Below are 24,746 nucleotides of genomic sequence, written 5' to 3'. Positions count from 1 at the left end.
TTCTCTACATGTGTAAAGTCCACATTAATAATCAAAGTTGGTCCACTATTGTTCTTAGTGTGTTTTCAGCCTCTTACCAGAAAGGATTGGATCCATCCATAGGGAAAATTCAGCCTCTTACCAGAAAGGATGGATCCCAAGTTACAGGGATCAGACAGGCTTGGTTCTTAATGAAACCAACTGCGATATTCCACTCTTTTGGCTTCAATGAGAGACCCCTCCTCCTGCAATGAGTAAAAGATTGTGTGTGTCGGCGCAATGAGGACAAACTTTGTATCCAAATATTACTCATAGGAGACGCTATAAAAGCCTTCACAGGTCATCAGTGTAGAGGGAACCCCCAATAACGGGCCCAGAAAACAGAAAATACCCTCAAAGCAACCCAACGGGACTACAGAGTTATATATTATAGATTTATATATTATAGATTTATGTTAAAGATTTATATAGATTGCTATATTATAGATTTATATACTGTGTATAGAAGAAAGTGCGCAACCCTAAGGATGAATTTCCAATAAGGTAAAAAATAGAAAAAGTAAACAAATTCTCTACATGTGTAAAGTCCACATTAATAATCAAAGTTGGTCAATTATTGTTCTTAGTGTGTTTTCAGCCTCTTACCAGAAAGGATTGGATCCATCCATAGGGAAAATTCAGCCTCTTACCAGAAAGGATGGATCCCAAGTTACAGGGATCAGACAGGCTTGGTTCTTAATGAAACCAACTGCGATATTCCACTCTTTTGGCTTCAATGAGAGACCCCTCCTCCTGCAATGAGGAAAAGATTGTGTGTGTCGGTGCAATGAGGACAAACTTTGTATCCAAATATTACTCATAGGAGACGCTATAAAAGCCTTCACAGGTCATCAGTGTAGAGGGAACCCCCAATAACGGGCCCAGAAAACAGAAAATACCCTCAAAGCAACCCAACAGGACTACAGAGTTATATATTATATATTTATATGAAACGAGGTCCCGGGCCTCTTTAGGCCTAATCGTTGGAGGTGTAGCCAGTTGCTATGGGCAACTGCTGTGAGGATAATGCATTTCCCCCACATTTGGCGCCAAATGTAGCTTTAAGCCTAACCGTTACCTCCAGAGTCAGGGAGAGCTGACATCCTTCTATGTAGAGTGGGTTACAAGGCATGGTGGGTGTAATGCAAGTTAGATTCATGGGCGCCAGACACTTCTTGAATGCAAAGAGGTTTATTTTCTCTTGGAACAGAACTGTGGGAGAGAGGGTTTAGGGCCGGGTGCACCCTTAAGTAGTTGCAATGCTAATTAGCAGACTCCGAGACTTCTACAGGATAGACAGCCATGCAGGGAAAGGCCTCCAGCAAGACACCGCATCTGCAGGTGTAGGATCGCTGTCTCCTATGGCAACAGTCTTAGCCCATTGTACACACGGGTCGGACATTCCGACAACAAAATCCGTCGTATTTTTTTCCCCCGAGGGATTTTGTCCGAAAGTGGTGTTGCATACGCGCGGTCGGACAAAGTTGTCGGAAAATCCGATAGTTGGGAATGTGATGACGTTCTGTCGTCACGACGGGACTACGTTCAGGCCAGTAGCCAATAGCTTTGATCTCGTAATTTGATCTGAGCATGCGTGGCACGGAATTCTCTACAATCGGATCGGACAAAGTGCGATCGGATCTTGTTGTCGGAAAATTTTATATCCAGCTCTCAAACTTTGTTGGTCGGACATTCCGACGGAAAAAGTCCGATGGTGCCCACACACGGTCGGATTATCCGACAACGCAGTCCGATCGGACCCTTTCCGTCGGAATGTCCGACCGCGTGCACAAGGGCTTATAGCAGTTTCTAACACAAGTTGTGACGAACTTCTGTACGGAGTCTGTTTTAACCCTCACAGCACTGGCGGGAAGTGTCAAAAGACCAGGCTGGTACTCTCTCATGAGCAATGAGACTTGTTGGTTCTTCCACAGGTTATTAGAATGCATGATAACACAGTCTATGAGAATTAGAGATGTTACTTGCCGCTTTCCCACAGAGCAAGACGAAATCCTGATGGAGCTGTAGCTGGTTGCTATGGGCAATTGCCACGAGGATAACGCCTTTGCCCCACATTGGGCGCCAAATGTAGCAAGGTCCCGGGCCTCTTTAGGCTTAATAGTTACCTCCCAGAGTTAGGGACAGCTGACATCCTTCAATGTAGAGTGGGTTACAAGGCATGGCGGTTGTAATGCAAGGTAGATTCATGGGCGCCAGACACTTCTTGAATGCAAAGAGATTTATTTTCTCGAACAGAACTGTGGGAGAGAGGGTTTAGGGCCGGGGCACCCTTAAGTAGTTGCAATGCTAATTAGCAGACTCTGAGACTTCTACGGGTAGACAGCCATGCAGGGAAAGGCCTCCAGCAAGACACCACATCTGCAGGCGTAGGATCGCTGTCTCCTATGGCAACAGTCTTATAGCAGTTTCTAACACAAGTTGTAATGAACTTCTGTACTTCCTCTACAATCACTTCTTGTAGATCTTCACTCAACTGAGCTCCCAGTCTCTCTCAGTAGAATTTGCTGATCCACTGCACCTCCCGAGCTCCTCAAACCTCCTCCAACCTTCTCCTCACCCCCCCCCCCCCCCCCGTTTCCCTGCTGGGTCCCTAGCTTGGCATTCATAGATACTCCTCAAGCGTCACCCCACTGGCCTGCTTGGGGCACAAGGCTGCTCTGCAAGCGTCACCTCCGCTGGCTTGACGGTACTTGCTTAAGCTACTCACTGTGGTCCCTGGTAATAAGGTGATTGGTCAAGTGGAAAGAAAGGAGTGGAAAGCGTGTGATCTGATGCTTAGATTAAGAAAATATATATATAATATATGTAGAATGTAAAAGAAGTACTTTAATTCATACACATATTTTTATACATATTTTTTATATATATATTTTGTTCATCTAAGCGTCAGATCACGCGCCTTCCACTCCTTACTTTCCACTTGGCTTCTTTCGGACCACCCCTGGTTGGTTTAGGCGGCGGGACACGCAAGATGATCTCTTGTTTCAAAATATATATATTTTTTTTATTTATTTGAAAGTACTACCACCCTTCATTTATAACGCCTTCACGAGCGCAGGAGATGCTCTTTCTTTTTTCTTTTTCAATAAGGTGGTTGGTCCCTTAGTGGCGACAGCTTCCTGACCACTTCCGACCACGGCAGGTACTCCGGCCAGCAGAAACGTCACTTCTGGTTGGACTACAAGCCACATTCCCAACCCTTCTTTGCTCTCTTGCTTCTGGATAGGCCTTCAGACAGCCTAGCAGCCGTATGTCCCTGAGATAGGCCTCAGACTCTGGCCTAGCAACACGGGCAGCGCAACACACGTCCACCCAGTCATCCAGGTGACACCGAAGCAAGATCACTTGACCCCACCCAAATATATAGGTGCTCCCAGCAGGCCAATGGATTAGAAAAAAAAAAGCCCTGCCCATTGGCTGAGATAACCCATATACTCCTAATCGGTCCTTGCATTGCCCTTGCCTTATCTAATGTCACCAATCACCCGGGCCACCTAGTGACAGAAGAGAGAAGTGCAGCAATTCCAGACTTAGGGTGAAATCAATTGATCACTAAGCCCTTGTACACACGGTCGGAGATTCCGACAACCAAATCCGTCGGATTTTGTCCGAAACTGTTGCTTACACACGGTCGGAAAAAGTTGTCGAAAAATCCGATCTTTCAGAACGTGATGACGTAATTTCGTTACGATGGGACTACGTTCAGGCTAGTAGCCAATAGCTTTGATGTAGGAATTTGATCTGAGCATGCGTGGCACTTTGTCCGATCGGAATTCTCTACACATGATCGGAGTATGTCCTATCGGACCAGTTTGTCGGAAAATATTTCCAGCAAGTTTGAAAATTTGGTCCGACGGATATTCCGACGGAAACAGTCCGATGCAGACCACACACAGTCGGATTATCCGACAACACGGTCCGATAGGACACATTCCGACGGATTCTCCGACCGTGTGTACAAGGGCTTACAATTGGCCAAGGCAAATATGCCTGGCAGGTAAATTGAGGAGCAACCCTGCCTCAACATCAGGGTGCCACATCCTCCCCTTGCCTACAAAACTACGTCTCGGAGTTTGCAGAAGGAAAAAAATAATTTGTGCTCTCAAGCCTGAGAGCGAATGTCCTGGCAAAAACTGTGATGGGTGGGGAAACAAGGAAAGAATAACAATAACAAACAATGCACGTGGTGTACCACATGGAATAAACATGTATAACTGGAAGTTCACACAGGACAGATGAATATCAGACACTATGTACAATTTACGTGTGGCGTACCACCCAAATAATGGAGAGGAAAATATAAATAATGGCCTTATATCCTAACTATCTATTTAATATTTACAGTAATAAAGACAGCATGAATGGTTAGCATTATCATCCACGTTGGATCACTGTCTCTTCTTATCCAAGGAAGACACAGTACAGTGTAAGCGGTACAAAAACACCTAAAAGAGAAAAAAACGTAATGCAAATGCACCCTATCCCTATAATAACATAGTGCAATATATACATGAGTGGTTAAGTAATGGACACTTGTCCTTAGCCAAGGACAGCATAGCAGTGTAAGTACACCCTATAATGCCACGTACACACGATCAGACTATCCGGCGGACTTAGTCTGGCGGACAAACCGCCGGAAAGTCCGCCGGACTTTCCGAACGAGCGGACCTGCCCACAAACAACCGGACTTTTCCGGCAGACTAGGTCCGCCAGACTACGGCGGGAGTCCGCCGGACTTTTGAAATGAACGAACTTGCCCACACATGGAGGAAAGTCCGTTCATTTTGAACACGGCTCCAGGTAGAAGGGACTAGTAAAGGAAGTCAATGTGCCCCCACCCCAAAGCACCTTGTCCCCATGTTGATGAGGACAAGGGCCTCTTCCCGACAACCCTGGCCGTTGGTTGTCGGGGTCTGCGGGCGGGGGGCTTATCAGGAATCCGGGTGCCCCCAGATACCGGCCCCCCGCCCTATGTGAATGAGTATGGGGTACAATGTACCCCTACCCATTCACCTGGTGAAAAAAAATGGAAATAAAACACAACACAAGGTTTTAAAATAATTCATTGCACAGCTCTGGGGGTCTTCTTCCGTCTTGGGGGGGTCTTTTCGCCGGACTCCTCCGCTATCTTCTGCTGTTTTGCTAGCTCTTTTACTAGTAGAGGAGCCCGGCTTTCTTCTTCCTCGCCGTCCGGGGGTCTTCTTCCGACTTCGGGGGTCTTGTCCCCCTCTTCGGTTCTTCTTGCCGGGCCTCCGCTTTCTTCCTATAACCCTTTTACTAGCGGTGGCCCGGTCTTCTGTCACCGCCGCCTCTTCTTCCGACTTCGGGGGTCTTGTCCCACTCTTCAGTTCTTCTTGCCGGGCCTCCGCTTTCTTCCTATAGCCCTTTTACTAGCGGTGGCCCGGTCTTCTGTCACCGCCGCCTCTTCTTCCGACTTCGGGGGTCTTGTCCCCCTCTTGGGTTCTTCTCGCCGGGCCTCCGCTCCTTCTTCCAGCTCTTTTACTAGCGGTGGCCCGGTCTTCTGTCATCGTCGCTGTCGCCGCCTTCTCTTTTCTTCTTCTTCCTCTTCTTCCTTCAGATGTTGACTCGACGCTGTCTCTGGCCCTAATGACAGGGATGCGTTGTGCGGCGACTTATATAGGGACAATGGGTGGGGTCACCGGGTGATGTCCCACCCCTTATGATGTCACAGTCCCAGAGGATGCTGGTCCCAGAGGATGCTCCGTGTGCGGGAAATTCCGTTCATTTCAAGGTCCGGCGGACAATTTTTGAGTCAAAACTTCTTTCCAAGTCCGGCGGCCTTTTGGGGAAAAAAAGTCAGCCGGAGCCCACACACGGGCAGATTGTCTGCCGGACCAAGTCCGCCGGATAGTCTGATCATTTGTACACGGCATAACAGGTCTGAACCATATACATATGGAAGGTGGCCCCATTCTCAGGTGAGAATGCCACCCCTTTTCCATTAATCTAAAGAACTTTACTTAGCATGTTCTCATAAAATGAACAGAGGTTCACTCAGGTCAGCACCGCTCACGCCACCTGGTGACCAACACTAGAAACGGGTTTTGATGCATGGATTAGTCCAGTATTCACATGGAAGGTGAGAATTTCCCCCTTTGCCACAGCTCAACACCCCCAATGTCCTTGCCCTGTCACAGTCCATCGAATTTTCACTCGGGGAGAACAATACTTCCCAGCAGTTTCCCTTCTTCTTTAAAGGTGACTCTGGGAATAGGAGGCACAGCTGCATTCAGGACACAAGCAGCCAGGCCACGATCGCACTTTGAAGACAGGTCCCCTTGCAATGGTTGCCTCAGTCTGTCCGCACGACAGCCAGGAGCTAAGGAAGATTTCCCCATCACTTGAGAAGCAACCCTGCTGAGCATCACATCGCAGGTTAATTTTCCGAGGGAGACTGGCAACTTTCAAAGCACTGGGCAGCATGACTCAAGTGGGCACTCCGTGTTTCTGCCGGCACCATTCAGTCCAGCACAATCTTGGCGGTACAGCCGGCAGGAATGTTCCCCACTGACAACAACTTTTGTGCAGATATGAAGTGGCTTCCAGCATAGCGTCCTTAACTTCACACAGCACACATTTGTAATCCACAAGGTTTAGTGAACAGATGTATTTCCATGGAATTTACCAGTAGTATCTGAGATCTGGCAATGCTACATCTTCTCCTTTGGCATTTACTGTGACGACATAGTGTTTAATGTCCTTCTTGTCTGGCCTGCGGAGGATTACACTGCCCAGATCGATTTTCCGGCCTTAGCCCCAGACATACCTCTCAGCAAACTTTTGGTGACAGCTTTGGATATTCTACTTGCAGGGGGATCCGGAGGAAACTGCCCACAGCTTCATCTACCCTCTGGGTGTCTTTATCCAGAATTTCCTCCTCTTGGTGAGCCGGTATGTAGTGATACACGTACCCGTAGTCCTCAGCCGCTTTCTTTCTGATAATTCGCTGCACTTTGGACAGCCTGGGCAGGGTCTTAGGATCTCAATACCCGGGTAGAACCCGTGTATCTGGAGCACGCCCAAACCGGGTATACCCAGCAACAACATCTGGCTTGCAATCAGGTTTGGTCACAGGTTTTGGCTTAGTAGTGTGGACTTTGGGAACCCAACGGGCCCAACGATCCTCTTCAAGGGATCTGGTAATCCGTACTGATGGAGCTGCATTGGTAGACAGCTAAATTTTTACACTAGCAGCAGTAGCAAAGGGAACTTCATCCCCCTCTATGTCGCACATTTGCTCCTCATCACTGTCACTCCACTTCCCCGTCCGAGACAAAGTGTCCGAAAACAGTTCAGACCATCCATCAGAGGGGATGTCTGAATTAGTTATGGTGGAGCACTCTTCGGCCGGGAGGTAGTTGCACTTGGCACCGAATTTAGCTGGCACAACTGTGTTGTCTCCCTTAATGGCCACAGGTATCCCCTCCCCTACAGGCACATTGCTTTCACCCCTTGCAGGCTTACCCGACTCCAGTAATCTTTTCCCCGGTGACTCAGAAATTAAAGCGAGCAGATGTCCCCGACTGCGACCTCAAGGTGCGACCGGAGCACTGGGTCCTGGGGCAGTCATTAAAACGGGGGTAACAGCTTCCTGCACGACACGGGGGATGGCAATCAATCGGCCTCTAGTATCCGTGGAGGTTGAGCTGGTGAGACTACCTCGAGCAGGTGTTCCCCGCAACGTCCACAGACGATCCAAGGCCTCAAATGCATGACCAGACTGGAACACTTCCCGTCAGGGGCAGACTGACCATTCAGCCATTCGGGCACTGCCCGAGGGCCCCAGGCCACTAGGGGGCCCCATCAGGGTTGCCAGCCTAAGTAAAACCAGGGACAGTATGTAAAAATCTGTGTTTTTTTTTTTTTTACATCTGTCTCTGAAATGTCCCTTACCGACATCCTTTTGGTCTAAAAATCCCGAGATTATAGCTGCCCCGCCTCTCCAGTACCTTCTCAGCCAATAGAAACATGTCTGTGTATACTGTGTGATTGTATATTGTGTGTGTGTATACTGTGTGGCCCCATAATCTCTGATTGCCTGGGGGCCCCATAATCTCCTATTGCCCGGGGGCCCCATGAGTTGTTAGTCCGCCCCTGCTTCCCATACATCAGTCCCAAGGCCTCATAGCCTCCAGCCGTATACAGGGCAAGCTTACCTACCCTATACTACCCTTAGGTGTATACCTCACTCCGGTGTCAGTCAGAACAGGTTTGGACTCGTTCAGACCAAAGCCAACACCCGGAGCGTACTTTCTCCAATCCGTCATTTCATTTCCCAACTGTGCCATCTTCTCCAACCCACAACCAGGCACACGTGGCAGCACTTCCTTATCCTCCTCTGCAGAGCGGAAGATTGGGGCAGATACTTTCTGGAAACTTTAGCGCCAGCCTGTTTGCTTCTGTAGCACGCCAAATCTTTAATGGACTCTGTTTTAACCCTCACAGCACTGGCGGGAAGTGTCAAAAGACCAGCCTGGTACTCTCTCATGAGCAATGAGACTTGTTGGTTCTTCCACAGGTTGTTAAAATGCATGATAACACAGGCTATAAGAATAATGCCGCGTACACACGATCAAACAATCCGGTGGAAAAGTCCGGCAAACTCAAGTCCGCCGGACAATCCGCCCGTGTGTAGCCTCCGGCTGACTTTTTTTTACCCAAAAGTCTGTCGGACTAAGAAAGTATTTTTGCACTCCAATCTGTCCGCCGGACTAGCTTTTCGGCAGACAATCCGGCCGTGTGTGTGCTAGTCCGCCGTACTTTTGAAATGAGCGGACTTTTCCCGCGCGGAGAAAAGTCCGCTCATTTTGAGTGCGTCTCCAGGTAGCCGGGGCCAGCGAAGGAGGCGTCGCTGGTGCCATCACCTGGTATGGAGTTTAAGGGGAATCCCTACGCTGAAAAATCGGCGTGGGGGTTCCCCCCTAGGTCCACATCAGACCCTTATCCGAGCACGCTACCCGGCCAGCCAGGAAAGGGGGTGGGAACAAGCGAACAGAAGAAGAGAAGAACAGAAGACGGCGACAGTAGACCGGGCCACCGCCTGTAAAAGAGCTAGAAGAAGGCGCGGTGGCCTGGCAAGAAGAACCGAGGGGGACAAGACCCCCGAAGTCGGAAGAAGAGGGCGGCGGCGAAGAAGAAAGCCGGACTCCTCCGCTAGTGAAATAGCTAGCAAAAGAGCAGAAGATAGCGGAGGAGTCCGGCGGGAAGACCCCTGAAGACGGAGAGAACACCCCCGGAGCTGTGCAATAAACTATTTTAACCCTTGTGTGTTGTGTTTTTTTTTTTACTTTTTTTTTACAGGTGAATGGGTAGGGGTACATTGTACCCCATACTCATTCACATAGGGTGGGGGGCCGGTATCCGGGGGCCCCCTTATTAAAGGGGGCTCCCGGATTCTGATAAGCCCCCCGCCTGCAGACCTCGACAACCAACGGCCAGGGTTGTCGGGAAGAGGCCCTTGTCCTCCTCAACATGGGGACAAGGTGCTTTGGGTGGGGGGGCCGCGCGGCCCCCCTTCCCCAAGGCACCCCCCATGTTGAGGGCACGCGGCCTGGCATGGCTCAGGAGGGGGGGGGGGCGCTCGCTTGTCCCCATCCCCTTTCCTGGCTGGCCGGGTAGCGTGCTCGGATAAGGGTCTGATGTGGACCTAGGGGGGAACCCCCACGCCGATTTTTCGGCGTAGGGATTCCCCTTTAACTCCATACCAGGTGACGGGGCTAGTGACGCCTCCTTCGCTGGCCCTGGCTACCTGGAGACGCGCTCAAAATGAGTGGACTTTTCTCCGCGTGTGGGCGAGTCCGTTCATTTCAAAAGTACAGCGGATAGTCCGGCGGGAAGTCCAACAGACTAAGTCCGCTGGATAGTTGGCTACGTGTGTACGCGGCATTAGAGATGTTACTTGCCACTTTCCCACAGAGCAAGACGAAATCCTGATGGAGCTGTAGCCGGTTGCTATGGGCAACTGCCTCGAGGATAACGCCTTTGCCCCATGTTGGGCGCCAAATGTAGCAAGATCCCGGCACCTCTTTAGGCCTAATAGTTACCTCCAGAGTTAGGGAAAGCTGACATCCTTCAATGTAGAGTGGGTTACAAGGCATGGTGGTTGTAATGAAAGGTAGATTCATGGGCGCCAGACACTTCTTGAATGCAAAGAGATTTATTTTCTCGAACAGAACTGTGGGAGAGAGGGTTTAGGGCCAGGGCACCCTTAAGTAGTTGCAATGCTAATTAGCAGACTCTGAGACTTCTACAGGTAGACAGCCATGCAGGGAAAGGCCTCCAGCAAGACACCACATCTGCAGGCGTAGGATCGCTGTCTCCTATGGCAACAGTCTTATAGCAGTTTCTAACACAAGTTGTAATGAACTTCTGTACTTCCTACAATCACTTCTTGTAGATCTTCACTCAACTGAGCTCCCAGTCTCTCTCAATAGAACTTGCTGATTCACTGCCACTGGATCACCTGAGCTCCTCCAACCTTCTCTCTGAGTATCTTCCTAAAGCGTCACCCCCCCGCTTCCCTGCTGGGTCCCTAGCTTGGCATTCACAGATACTCCTCAAGCGTCACCCCACTGGTCTGCTCGCTCTGTGGCTTGGCACACAAGGCTGCTCTGCAAGCGTCACCTCCGCTGGCTGGGTCCCTGACTTGACACCTGCTGAAGTTTCCCACTTCTTCACCGTCCCCGGTTGGTGAGAATACTGCTCCGGTACTTGCTTCAGCTACTCACTGTGGTCCCTGGTAATAAGGTGGTTGGTCCCTTATTGGCGACAGCTTCCCCTCTACGTCCGACCACGACAGCTTCTCTGTCTGGCAGAACAGTCACTTCTGGTTGGACTGCAAGCCGCAATCCCAACCCTATGCTGCTCTCCTTTTCTGGATAGGCCCTCATACAGCCTAGCAGCCAGGTGCCCCTAGGATAGGCCCAATCTCCGGCCTAGAAGCCTGGGCAATACAACACATGTCCCCCCCCCAGACAGCTATCCACAGAACACCGATCACCTGACTCCACCCAAATAAATGGGTTCTCCCAGCAGGCCAAGGGATCCAAGAAAATCCCTGCCCATTGGCTGAGATTCCCCATATACTCCTAATCGGGCCTTGCAATGCCCTTGTCTTATCTAATGTCACCAATCACCCAGCCACCTAGTGACAGAAGAGAGAAGTGCAGAAATTCCAGACTTAGGGTGAAATCAATTGATCCCTAACAATTGGCCAAGGCAACTATGCCTGGCAGGTAAATTGAGGAGCAACTCTGCTTCAACTTCAGGGTGCTACATCCTCCCCCTGCCTACAAAACTACGTCTCGGAGTTTGCAGAAGGCAAAAATACCGATCGCCTGACTCCACCCAAATAAATGGGTTCTCCCAGCAGGCCAAGGGATCCAATAAAACGCCTGCCCATTGGCTGAGATTCCCCATATACTCCTAATCGGTCCTTGCAATGCCCTTGTCTTATCTAATGTCACCAATCACCCGGCCACCTATTGACAGAAGGAAGAAGTGCAGCATTTCCAGACTTGGGGTGAAACCAATTGATCCCAGCGATTGGCGAGGCAACTAGTCCTGGCACGTAAATTTAGGAGCAACCCTGCCTAAAAATCAGGGTGCTACATATATATTATAGATTTATGTATTATATAGGCATTCTCTGTCCCCACTCCCCACCCTTCCCTGTCCAGTCAGGCTGCATGCTCAGCTGAGGATCCGGTATGGATTTTGGGGGTACCCCACATATTTATTCTTCCTTTATTTTGCATAGGGTTGCCTCCTAAAATACATACAGACCTCAAGGGCCTAGTGTGATTTTTTTTTTTTTGGAGGCCCCATGAAGGTTTTGCCTGCAGCCTCTGGCTCCCCATCAACCAGCCTGAGCGGGAAGCTACCACATTTAGCAGCGATAATAATACTGCAAATGGTGGAGGTTCGACTTGGCTGAGGTTAGTTCAGACACTCGGTGTCACGGTTCCGTGTCCATTGATCCGGCTCCGGGTTTTACCTCCGGTTCAAGCTCCTCAGGTTCCTGAAGATCCGCCTTGAACCTAGGTGTTATTGGGCCTCTGCACCCGTGGCTTAGTGTTCGAGAAACGTGTCTCCATGCTGAACCCGGACCCTCCTGTTCCTCTGAAGTTTGCTGTTGCTAAGGATTCCCCGTATTCTGTGTGTTGTTTGATCCTGTCTTTGTTCTCAGTGTTTCCCTCTGGATGTGCATTATATTCCCTTAGCTTTCTGTCCGTGGGTTCCTCATATCCTGTTGCTGTGTGTGTCTACCTCAGTATAGTCTCTGTGTGCTCCCCGTGTCCTTCCTGCGTGCTATTTGGTTGCACTGTGCCCCCACGGGTGAGCTAGAGAGCCACAACCCTCGGGGGGCTGCCACACAAGGCAACATCCACACCACCAGTGGGTCTGGTGAAGATTGGGCGGCTCCTTGGACCCTGCAACTCTGGCACACCTTTGTTTGCATTGTGGTCACACTGCGAGGACCTGTACCCGGGTACATTGGTTTAGTTGTTGTGTTGGTCGCTAGACCTTGAGTTACAGTCCCAGGTGATCTTTCCCCCTGATTGTGACAGCCTGCTCAAACCATGACATGAGCAAACCATGAGCAATTTCTCTAAAGGCTCCCTGCTTAAGAATCTAGTCAGGGTCAAGTCATTCGTCACCTCCAGACTTTAACCACTCGTGTGGAGCAATTCCAAACTTTGTTTCCGGCACCTGGAGACTTACCTCAGGTGGTCCCCGTGCCGCAAACCACTCTTGTGGTGTCGTCCACGCTTCACCTTCTGACCCCACTGGAGATCCTAAAGCAATGATGACGAACCTCGGCACCCCAGATGTTTTGGAATTACATTTCTCATGCACTCTGCAGTGTAGTTCAGCATCATGGGAAATGTAGTTCCAAAACTTCTGGGGTGCCAAGGATCGCCAGCACCGTCCTAAGCCTGCCATGGGTTTCTAAACATTCATTTGGAATTACACCTGCAGAATTTCCCTTCTGGTCGGGCCAAGGTCGCATGCAGGATGTCTTTTCTTTCTGGTGAGGCTTTGGCATGGGCCTCTCCGCTGTGGGAAAAGGTCGATCCTGCATTCCATGATATCACAGCATTTATTGCTCTGCTGCCCACTGCAGGGGCACTTCTTCGCCTCCGTCAAGGCAACCTCACCATTGGACAGTACGCTATTCAGTTCTGCACCCTTGCAGTTAAGCTTTCCTGGGACAATGAAGCACTTATGGCCACCTTCTGGCAAGGTTTGGCGGAAAGCATCAAGGATGAGTCAGTGACCCTATAAATTTTCACTTTCCCTTCCTGTCCTTGCCCTAGTATGGGTTCCTGTTGGTGCTAGTTTGGTGGATGCCATTTGTTTCTGGTTGCTGACTTTGCTCGTTCCTGACCCTGATTCTTGAATTACCCCTTGGATTTACTCTGATCTTCTGGTTGCTGACTTTGCTCGTTCCTGACTCTGATTCTTGGATTACCCCTTGGATTTACTCTGATCTTCTGGTTGCTGACTTTGCTCGTTCCTGACTCTGATTTTTGGATTACCCCTTGGATTTACTCTGATCTTCTGGTTGCTGACTTTGCTCGTTCCTGACTCTGATTTTTGGATTACCCCTTGGATTTACTCTGATCTTCTGGTTGCTGACTTTGCTCGTTCCTGACTCTGATTCTTGAATTACCCCTTGGATTTACTCTGATCTTCTGGTTGCTGACTTTGCTCGTTCCTGACTCTGATTTTTGGATTACCCCTTGGATTTACTCTGATCTTCTGGTTGCTGACTTTGCTCGTTCCTGACTCTGATTTTTGGATTACCCCTTGGATTTACTCTGATCTTCTGGTTGCTGACTTTGCTCGTTCCTGACTCTGATTTTTGGATTACCCCTTGGATTTACTCTGATCTTCTGGTTGCTGACTTTGCTCGTTCCTGACCCTGATTCTTGGATTACCCCTTGGATTTACTCTGATCTTCTGGTTGCTGACTTTGCTCGTTCCTGACTCTAATTCTTGGATTACCCCTTGGATTTACTCTGATCTTCTGGTTGCTGACTTTGCTCGTTCCTGACTCTGATTTTTGGATTACCCCTTGGATTTACTCTGATCTTCTGGTTGCTGACTTTGCTCGTTCCTGACTCTGATTTTTGGATTACCCCTTGGATTTACTCTGATCTTCTGGTTGCTGACTTTGCTCGTTCCTGACTCTATTTCTAGGATTACCCCTTGGATTTACTCTGATCTTCTGGTTGCTGACTTTGCTCGTTCCTGACTCTGATTCTTGGATTACCCCTTGGATTTACTCTGATCTTCTGGTTGCTGACTTTGCTCGTTCCTGACTCTGATTCTTGGATTACCCCTTGGATTTACTCTGATCTTCTGGTTGCTGACTTTGCTCGTTCCTGACTCTGATTTTTGGATTACCCCTTGGATTTACTCTGATCTTCTGGTTGCTGACTTTGCTCGTTCCTGACTCTAATTCTTGGATTACCCCTTGGATTTACTCTGATCTTCTGGTTGCTGACTTTGCTCGTTCCTGACTCTAATTCTTGGATTACCCCTTGGATTTACTCTGATCTTCTGGTTGCTGACTTTGCTCGTTCCTGACTCTGATTTTTGGATTACCCCTTGGATTTACTCTGATCTTCTGGTTGCTGACTTTGCTCGTTCCTGACTCTGATTTTTGGATTACCCCTTGGATTTACTCTGATCTTCTGGTTGCTGACTTTGCTCGTTCCTGACTCTAATTCTTGGATTACCCCTTGGATTTACTCTGATCTTCTGGTTGCTGATTTTGCTCGTTCCTGACTCTAATTCTTGGATTACCCCTTGGATTTACTCTGATCTTCTGGTTGCTGACTTTGCTCGTTCCTGACTCTAATTCTTGGATTACCCCTTGGATTTACTCTGATCTTCTGGTTGCTGACTTTGCTCGTTCCTGACTCTGATTCTTGGATTACCCCTTGGATTTACTCTGATCTTCTGGTTGCTGACTTTGCTCGTTCCTGACCCTGATTCTTGGATTACCCCTTGGATTTACTCTGATCTTCTGGTTGCTGACTTTGCTTGTTCCTGACCCTGATTCTTGGATTACCCCTTGGATTTACTCTGATCTTCTGGTTGCTGACTTTGCTCGTTCCTGACTCTGATTTTTGGATTACCCCTTGGATTTACTCTGATCTTCTGGTTGCTGACTTTGCTCGTTCCTGACCCTGATTCTTGGATTACCCCTTGGATTTACTCTGATCTTCTGGTTGCTGACTTTGCTTGTTCCTGACTCTGATTCTTGGATTACCCCTTGGATTTACTCTGATCTTCTGGTTGCTGACTTTGCTCGTTCCTGACTCTGATTCTTGAATTACCCCTTGGATTTACTCTGATCTTCTGGTTGCTGACTTTGCTCGTTCCTGACTCTGATTTTTGGATTACCCCTTGGATTTACTCTGATCTTCTGGTTGCTGACTTTGCTCGTTCCTGACTCTGATTTTTGGATTACCCCTTGGATTTACTCTGATCTTCTGGTTGCTGACTTTGCTCGTTCCTGACCCTGATTCTTGAATTACCCCTTGGATTTACTCTGATCTTCTGGTTGCTGACTTTGCTCGTTCCTGACTCTGATTCTTGGATTACCCCTTGGATTTACTCTGATCTCGACCCTGCCTTGACCGTGCCTTCTGGTTGACCCCTGTGTAATTCTGCCTTGGTCCGCTGTCCTTTCACCCACCGGGTTCCTGTCTTCGGCCTCTACTAACTCGTGAGTTATTTATTGATGGCTCCCTGTTAGGCTGTTTTCACCATCTATTGCGGTCCCTTTATTCTGGCTGCAGGATCTCAACTGTCTCTCCACCTGATACTGGGATAACAAGACTACCGGTCAGGAAACTGGAGAGGCAGTTGGAATTTCCTGGCAGACCTGACAATGTGTGGGTTTAACTAATCCAATAATTTTTTTTCATAATTCTCCTTTAAAGCGGCGTGGCAGGGGGTGTGTCCCATGCCTACATACATTTGCTAATAGGTGTTCTTCATTCCCATTTAAAAAAGATGGGAGGTCTGTATTTCTCTCCCCCTTGATAGGAGTGGAGATGACCCCATCGATAAGGATATACAGTACATACACACACAGCACAAGGCCGTGTTCACACTATGAGACGTTTCTCGGGGCTGCAGTTCCTCTGATCTCCACAAGGTGGTAATCTCAATTCTACCCAGACAGGAAGTCTCTATGGAAGACAGGAAGTGATGTCAGGTACAGACAGGAAGTTCCGGGTAAGAGGTGAGTCGGGAAGAAGTAGAGAGGAGACAAAGCTGGAAGTGGCAGTAGAGGAGGTAATAATATTTTATCTTCTATTTACACCCAGTAACCCCCCGTCATGTCCGTCCTCTTCCTCCATAGTCACTGTGATGTCTTTTATCTCCAGCAGATGATGATACTCACATATATAGTGTGGAAACCTAGATTACCCCCTTCAGGGGCACAACATTCCCCCACTTACGGGGCCGGAACATTCTCTTCATATAGGAGATGTGTCGTTGTTCCATCAATTTTACCTTTTCAGTTTATACTTCAGTATATATAACGGATTATGCAATGATACGGGGTGGGGGCTTTATTTAGAGGTGGATGATTGACTGTATCATTGTGTGTGTCAGGTTCCTATAAGGTGTCAGGATGTCACTGTCTATTTCTCCATGGAGGAGTGGGAGTATTTAGAAGGACACAAGGATCTCTACAAGGACGTCATGATGGACAATCAGCCGCCCCTCACATCACCGGGTAAGAGGAGACTTTATTGTAAAGGAGAGAGCAGTACGGAGGCTCCACCTAGATCCCCCATCATCTGATAAACACATAGAAACAATGTATTCAGTCAGTGTGTGTGTTTCCTACAGATGGATCCAGTAATGGGAACCCACCAGAGAGATGTCCCCGTCCTCTGTATTCCCGGGATTCCACACAGGAAGGTCACACCATCCCCCACCATCACCAGGTAGGTGAGGAACAATTATTGGTAGTCATGATTTATACACAGCATGTTTATTACAATGAATATTTTATTATATATTCAGAGTGGAAACCTCGGGGATGATAATATTGTTGTTAAAGAAGAGTATAAAGAGGAGGATGAGGAGTATGGAGTGATGGAGGCGTTTTCTGAAGGACACAAGGATATGATGGAGCCACCAAATACCAGGAACCCACCAGAGAGATGTCCCCGTCCTCTGTATTCCCGGGATTCCACACAGGAAGGTCACACCATCCCCCACCATCATCAGGTAGATGAGGAACAATCACTGATAGTATCATTAGGATCTGTACATTATCTGCATTGTTACCATTGATGTCATTTTTATTATATATTCAGAGTGGAAACCTGAGAGATCCTAAAGTTCAGGTGAAAGAAGAGATAAAAGAGGAGGATGATGAGGATGGGGTGATGGAGGAAGAACACAAAGATCTGTACCAGGACACCATGGAGGAGTCATCCAGATACAGGAACCCACCAGAGAGATGTCCCCGTCCTCTGTATTCCCGGGATTCCACACAGGAAGGTCACACCATCCCCCACCATTACAAGGTTGGTGGGACGGAGTATCTAGAACATGGACTCCTAGAGACAATGTGTGAATTTTTTTTAAATATTATGTCACAATATTAAAGCTTATATTTTATAGATGACATTTTCTATCTTTTTCCTTGGTTTAGGGTGAAGATCCAATGGATATAAAAGTTGAGGTGAAATCAGAAGAAGAAGAGAGGTGTGTGAGGGATGATCCGCAGTCTATGGAGGAGGATGGAATAACGGGGACATTTATAGAGGAGGACACTCCTACAGAGATCAGCACAGGTGGGTCATTAACACTAAATACATTCCTCCACCCATACTGCTCACTGATTGGTCCAGAGTAGGGCGGGGGCTGGGTGATATCAGCCTGTAATCCCCTGGTCACTTTCCTGAGCTGTGTTCCCCGTCCTGTATTCCTGGATTTCTCTCCGATAATCTTCCTTCTCTGTGCTGCCGACACAATTTATGGATCTAGACTGGATTTATGGAGATTCTGGGGATCAGCTGGCAGCAAAATGTTGATTTTCACCATAGGCATTGCTAATCCTATCATAAACCATTTATATTGTACATTACATAGTCCTGACTTCTGCTCTCTCCCCTCCCCCCACTGCTATATATACACATAATATGTATTCTATTTTGTTACACCCATTTCCTACCAGCTGGACATTTTATATCTGATGATGTGATTGGAGCGCAGACTTTTACATGTTGCTTATCGGTACATCATGGATCGGAGTGGGCAGATTATTGGGCGGGGCTGGGGTGGACCCAGCGGTCATGGTACACATTGGAACCAATGACATTAAGAGGAAGGTGGATTGAAGAAAAGGACCTCCAAAGTGGTTTTCTCAGAAATGCTACCTGTGCCTCGAGCCACACCACAGAGGCAGCAGAAGATCAGGGAGCTGAACAAATGGCTGAGGAACTGGTGTAGGAAGGACGGGTTCGGTGAGAACTGGGCTGAATTCTCAGTCGGTTACCGGCTCTTTATTATGGACGGGCTGCACCTTAATGGGGATAGTTCAGCTCTATTGGGAAGAAAGATGGCCGCAAAGTTGAAGGGGCTTTTAAACTAGCTGTTGGTGGGGGGGGGGGGGTGGAGTTCAGAGGGAACGACAGCCGGAGGTGAGCAAAGGACAGAGGGTAATAGTGGAGCCAGTAGTGATGATATAGCGGTAGTGGGGGGGGGGGGGGGGTGGGGGGTGTGAGTGGACAAACCAAGAACAAAGCCTGAGAAAACACAAGGAGAAATTAATTTGCACTCATACAACACTGAGAGGCTAACAAAATGGAGGAGCTGCTATTACACGAGGAGGACCTAGACTTTGCGGGAATAACAGAAACTTGGCTTGACGGCTCACGCGACTGGCTGGCAAATATCCAGGGGTATTCCTTGTATTGGAAGGTAGAAGAGGGGGGGAGGGGTGTGTCTGTATATCAAAAACGACGTAAGGGTGGCAGAGAGTGTGAATGCCATGAGGAGGGGGAGGTGGAAACCTTGTGGGTAGGACTCCAAAGAGAAGAAGTAAGTGGGAGATTAATAGTTGGGTATGTTACAGGCCCCCCCCCAAGCTGAAGGAGGAGCTGGACCTACGATCACAGTTATAAATAGCGGTGAGGCAGGGAAATGTCATCATAATGGGGGACTTCCATTGTCCAGACATTGACTGGGCAGAGGGGGACAGCTCACTCATTAAAGGCCCGTCATTTCATGAATGTCTTACAGGACAACTTCATGTCCCGATTGGTGGACTCCCCCCGACTAGAAAGAATGCATTGCTATTGCATCTATTAATTACGAACGATCCAAGTCTGATCTCAGATGTGGCAATATGAGACAACTTGGGATCTAGGGTTCACGGGATCAACACATTTAGTGTAAATCAGTGGTCTTCAAACTGCGGCCCGGGGGGGGGGGGGGGGGGCAGATGCAGCCCTTTGCTTGTTTTATCTGGCCCCTGGGGCACTATTTCATCCATTGATCCCAACAATGGGGCATAATTCACTTGACCCCAATAAAGGGAGACAATTCCTCTCAATGATACTAATAATGGATCAAAATTCCTCCCAATGATACTAATAATGGGGCAAAATTCCTCCCAATGATACTAATAATGGGGCAAAATTCCTCCCAATGACACCGATAGGGCACAATGTCTCCCACTGACACCAAAGATGGGGAATTGTTTTTTTTTTTTTCCATTGACATCGAGACCTTTTCTGCTCCCAATGGCCATAGTCTGGCCCCACAAAAGCCTTAAGGACAATAAAATGGCCCTTTGCTTAGAAAGTTTGGAGACCCCTGGTGTAAATCATAGGAAAGGAATGCATGATGGCAGCACAAGAACTCTAAATTTCAAACGGGCAAACTTTTCTGAACTGTGTCCAATACTACATGACATATCAATTGGGACCAAATCCTAGAAACATTGAACACAGGAAAAAAAAATGGGAATGTTTTAGGAACATATTAAACAAAGGTCTCACACATTGCTTTCCAATGAGCAATAAATATAGAAGAGAGAAGGTTAAACCTGAGTAGCTAAATTGTAACGTAAAAAAGTCTTATTAAAGAGTAAGAAAATGGTCTTTAGAAAATATAAAGCAGAGGGGGCATTGTCAGCATTCCAACACTACATGGAATGCAATAAAAAGTGTAAGAATGCAAAAGACTACGAGAGACACATAGCAGAGGAAAGTAAAAAAAAAAAATCCCAAGGAATTTTTTAGATATATTAACAGTAAAAAAGCAAAATCAGAGCACATTGCACACATAAAAGACAAGGGTGGGAGGATGGTTATAGATGACACAGAGAAGGAAACTGTACCAAATGCCTTCTTCTCAGTCTATATACAGGAAAAGGAGGGGTATACCGACCACGACAGTATTGTTAATAACACATCACAGGACGTACTCTTGTGGCTAACAGAGGCCGGAGTCAATAAAAGACTAGAAGAGCTTAACACAAATAAATCACCAGGACCGGATGGCTTACACCCGAGAGTCCTCAAAGAACTTAGTTGGGTTACAGCCAGACCATTATTCCTAATGTTTGTGGGAAGCATACTGACAGGAATGGTACCAGCTGATTGGAGAAAAGCCAACGTGGTACCAATGTTTAAAAAAGAGCAGAGACATATTCTGGGGGAACTACAGGCCGGTCAGCCTAACATTAATAGTATGTAAATTATTGGAGGAGATGATAAGGGACTATATCCAAGAGTTTGCAGATGAAAACAGTATCATTAGTAGTAACCAGCATGGGTTTACGAAGGGTTGTTCCTGCCAGACCTATCTGTTAACATTCTAGACAGGGGTAGGTCAGTGGATGTGGTGTATCTGGATTTTGCCTAAGCATTCGAAACAGTGAGTGATAGAGGGGGAGGGGACACTCGTCCTATAATCCCCTCATCACTGTCACTCCTATAGAAGACAGTTCTCGTTGTTTCCTCCCTCTCTGACTAAGGTCCATGAATAAAGAAATGATCTGGTAGGAGATCAGAGGACCCATTTACTAGTTACCTTGAGGGGGGAATTGTAAGATCCTCAGAGACAAAGCTGCCTGATGTGGGCGGAGTCCTGGTTTAGGGGAACCAATCAGCTCATGTCTAGTAATAATAAGCCAAATGGTCCGGGGCTAAAGTGGTTAAACAATTCTACTTATAATTTGTCCTAAGTCACAACCTTTATATTTTTACCTTATTACAGAATTATCATTAGGTCAGTAGATACTAAAATTGTAATCGTATCTGTGGCCTGGAATATAATATGTATAATTTGAATGACTTTTGAATGATCCTCAGAGACAAAGCTGCCTGATGTGGGCGGAGTCCTGGTTTAGGGTGGGGGCTGGCAAATCAACAATGTATTCACGATCTACCCATCGGCCCGGCCAACCCCTGCTGTAGATTATCCATCAAGCCACCTTAAGAGGAAAACCACTTGATTTAAATGAACCAATCATCTGATGTCTAGTAATAATCTTTGTATTTCTATTTTAGTAGATGGACGGGAGATGAGGAAAACCTCAGAGGATTGTCTCACTTTGTCTCCAGACTGTAAAGTAGAAGATGAGGACATCACACAGTATAGTCCAGGAGAAAACCCGACTACCTCAAATGTCCATCCGGCACCACACAGTGTAGATGGACCATCGTATTCCTCTTATCCCGAGGAACCTCAGACTGTGCGGGACGGTGCCGGACCATCGTATTCCTCTTATCCTGAGGAACCTCAGACTGTGCGGGACGGTGCCGGACCATCGTATTCCTCTTATCCCGAGGAACCTCAGACTGTGAGGGACGGTGCCGTACCATCGTATTCCTCTTATCCCGAGGAACCTCAGACTGTGCGGGACGGTGCCGGACCATCGTATTCCTCTTATCCCGAGGAACCTCAGACTGTGCGGGACGGTGCCGGACCATCGTATTCCTCTTATCCCGAGGAACCTCAGACTGTGCGGGACGGTGCCAGACCATCGTATTCCTCTTATCCTGAGGAACCTCAGACTGTGCGGGACGGTGCCGTCCTTCCAGCAGAAAAGAAGTTTTCCTGTCCTGAGTGCGGGAAGTGTTTTCGTTATAAATTCACTCTTAATGCGCATAAAAGATCTCACACAGGTGAGAAGCCACATTCCTGCCTTGAATGCGGGAAATGTTTTTCAAAGAAGTCCGAACTTTATATTCATCAGAGATTGCACACGGGAGAGAAGCCGTATTCTTGTCCTGAGTGCGGGAAATGTTTTTCACAGACGTCACATCTATACAGACATCAGAGATCTCACACGGGGGAAAAACCATATTTCTGTTCTGAGTGCGGGAAATGTTTTTCAGGGAAATCAGACCTCAACAGACACCAAAGGGCTCACACGGGGGAGAAGCCGTATTCTTGTCCTGAGTGCGGGAAATGCTTTTCAGGGAAATCAGACCTCAACAGACACCAAAGGTCTCACACGGGGGATAAGCCGTATTCCTGTCCTGAGTGTGGAAAATCTTTTGTACAAAAATCAGTACTTATCATACATCAGAGATCTCACACAGGGGAGAAGCCATTTTCCTGTCCTGAGTGTGGGAAAATGTTTTCACAGAAGTCCCTTCTTACCATACATCAGAGGTCTCACTTGACTGAGAAGCCGTATTCCTGTGCTGAGTGCGGTAAATGTTTTTCAAACACATCTGATCTTTGTAATCATCAGAGATTTCACACGGGTGAGAAGCTGTATTCCTGTTCTGAGTGCGGAAAATGTTTTATAAGAAAATCAAAACTTGCCACACATCAAAGGTGTCACACGGGGGAAAAACCGTATATCTGTTTCGATTGCGGGAAATGTTTTTCAAGGAAATCCAATCTCACCAAACACCGAAGGTCTCACACGGGGGAGAAGCCCTATTCCTGTGCCGATTGCGGGAAATGTTTTTCAGAAAAGGCCAGCCTTTTCAAACATCACAGATTGCACACGGGGGAGAAGCCGTATTCCTGTCCTGTGTGCGGGAAATGTTTTTCACAGAAGTCCGGTCTTAACGCTCATCAGAGCTCCCACACGGGGGAGAAGCCGTTTCCCTGTCCCGAGTGCGGGAAATGTTTTTCTCGGAAGTCCAATCTTTACACACATCACAGATTGCACACGGGGGAGAAGCCGTATTCCTGTCCTGAGTGCGGGAAATGTTTTTCACAGAAGTCCGGTCTTAACGCACATCAGAGATCTCACACAGGGGGGGAGAAGCTGTATCCCTGTCCTGAGTGAGGGAAATGTTCCTCGCTGAAGTCCTGTCTTCCTGTACATCAGGGGGTCCCACACAACCCTCGAGGTGTATTCGTTGGATTTCGACCTTTACTATTTCCTGATTTGATGACTGCAGTCTTGTTAAAAGTAAAATGATAATAAAAATTGTATTGAATGAGGAAAAGATTGTGTGTGTCGGTGCAATGAGGACAAACTTTGTATCCAAATATTACTCATAGGAGACGCTATAAAAGCCTTCACAGGTCATCAGTGTAGAGGGAACCCCCAATAACGGGCCCAGAAAACAGAAATACCCTCCAAGCAACCCAACGGGACTACAGAGTTAGATTTTATAGATTTATATATTGTATATTTATGTGCTATAGATTTATATATTATAGATTTATGTTAAAGATTTATATAGATTGCTATATTATATATTTATATACTGTGTATAGAAGAAAGTGCGCAACCCTAAGGATGAATTTCCAATAAGGTAAAAAATAGAAAAAGTAAACAAATTCTCTACATGTGTAAAGTCCACATTAATAATCAAAGTTGGTCCATTATTGTTCTTAGTGTGTTTTCAGCCTCTTACCAGAAAGGATTGGATCCATCCATAGGGAAAATTCAGCCTCTTACCAGAAAGGATGGATCCCAAAGTCTGGTAAGAAAGGATGGAATCCATCCATAGGGAAAATTCAGCCTCTTACCAGAAAGGATGGATCCCAAGTTATAGGGATCAGACATGCTTGGTTCTTAATGAAACCAACTGTGATATTCCACTCTTTTGGCTTCAACGAGAGACCCCTCCTGCAATGAGGAAAAGATTGTGTGTGTCGGTGCAATGAGGACAAACTTTGTATCCAAATATTGCTCATAGGAGACGCAACAAAAAGCCTTCACAGGTCATCAGTGTAGAGGGAACCCCCAATAACGGGCCCAGAAAATACCCTCCAAGCAACCCAACGGGACTACAGAGTTATATATTATAGATTTATATATTGTATATTTATGTGCTATAGATTTATATATTATAGATTTATTTTATAGATTTATATAGATTGATATAATATAGATTTATATACTGTGTATAGTAGAAAGTGCGCAACCCTAAGGATGAATTTCCAATAAGGTAAAAAATAGAAAAAGTAAACAAATTCTCTACATGTGTAAAGTCCACATTAATAATCAAAGTTGGTCCATTATTGTTCTTAGTGTAGAATCATGAGATTCCATGCTGTCCTATGGTGTGTTTTCAGCCTCTTACCAGAAAGGATGGACCCCATCCTTTCTGATGGGATCCATCCATAGGGAAAATTCAGCCTCTTACCAGAAAGGATGGATCCCAAGTTACAGGGATCAGACACGCTTGGTTCTTAAGGAAACCAACTGTGATATT

At 47.3% G+C, this 24,746-nt stretch overlaps 2 protein-coding genes across 2 annotated transcripts in view; both read left to right on the top strand.

The window, feature by feature from the left end:
• Positions 1-23,528, top strand: part of LOC143956091 (uncharacterized) — a 67,073-nt gene extending 43,545 nt beyond the window's left edge. Inside the window, exon 3 of the mRNA XM_077466222.1 lies at positions 22,254-23,528. Within this exon, the coding sequence (XP_077322348.1) occupies positions 22,254-23,365 (1,112 nt within the window). The 3' untranslated portion in view covers positions 23,366-23,528. The remainder of the gene's footprint in view (positions 1-22,253) is intronic.
• Positions 17,121-18,725, top strand: LOC143956006 (uncharacterized). Its single transcript, XM_077466135.1, has 2 exons — positions 17,121-17,627; positions 17,756-18,725. Exons 1-2 carry the CDS (start codon positions 17,391-17,393, stop codon positions 17,957-17,959), a joined length of 441 nt encoding a protein of 146 aa, XP_077322261.1. The 5' UTR covers positions 17,121-17,390; the 3' UTR covers positions 17,960-18,725.
• Positions 23,529-24,746: the final 1,218 nt, after the last annotated feature.

Source organism: Lithobates pipiens, unplaced genomic scaffold, assembly GCF_037356315.1.
Source record: "Lithobates pipiens isolate NorthernLeopardFrog02 unplaced genomic scaffold, aLitPip1_a1.2 Scaffold_35, whole genome shotgun sequence".
Classification (NCBI taxonomy): domain Eukaryota; kingdom Metazoa; phylum Chordata; class Amphibia; order Anura; family Ranidae; genus Lithobates; species Lithobates pipiens.
This window is presented reverse-complemented; position numbering and strand designations above follow the sequence as displayed.

Bases quoted from the DNA above. Each gene is read 5' to 3' on its own strand.
- LOC143956006 (XM_077466135.1), top strand. From the start codon at position 17,391: ATGTCATTTTTATTATATATTCAGAGTGGAAACCTGAGAGATCCTAAA. The intron at 17,628-17,755 runs GTTGGTGGGACG...TCCTTGGTTTAG, and splicing joins CCATCCCCCACCATTACAAG to GGTGAAGATCCAATGGATAT.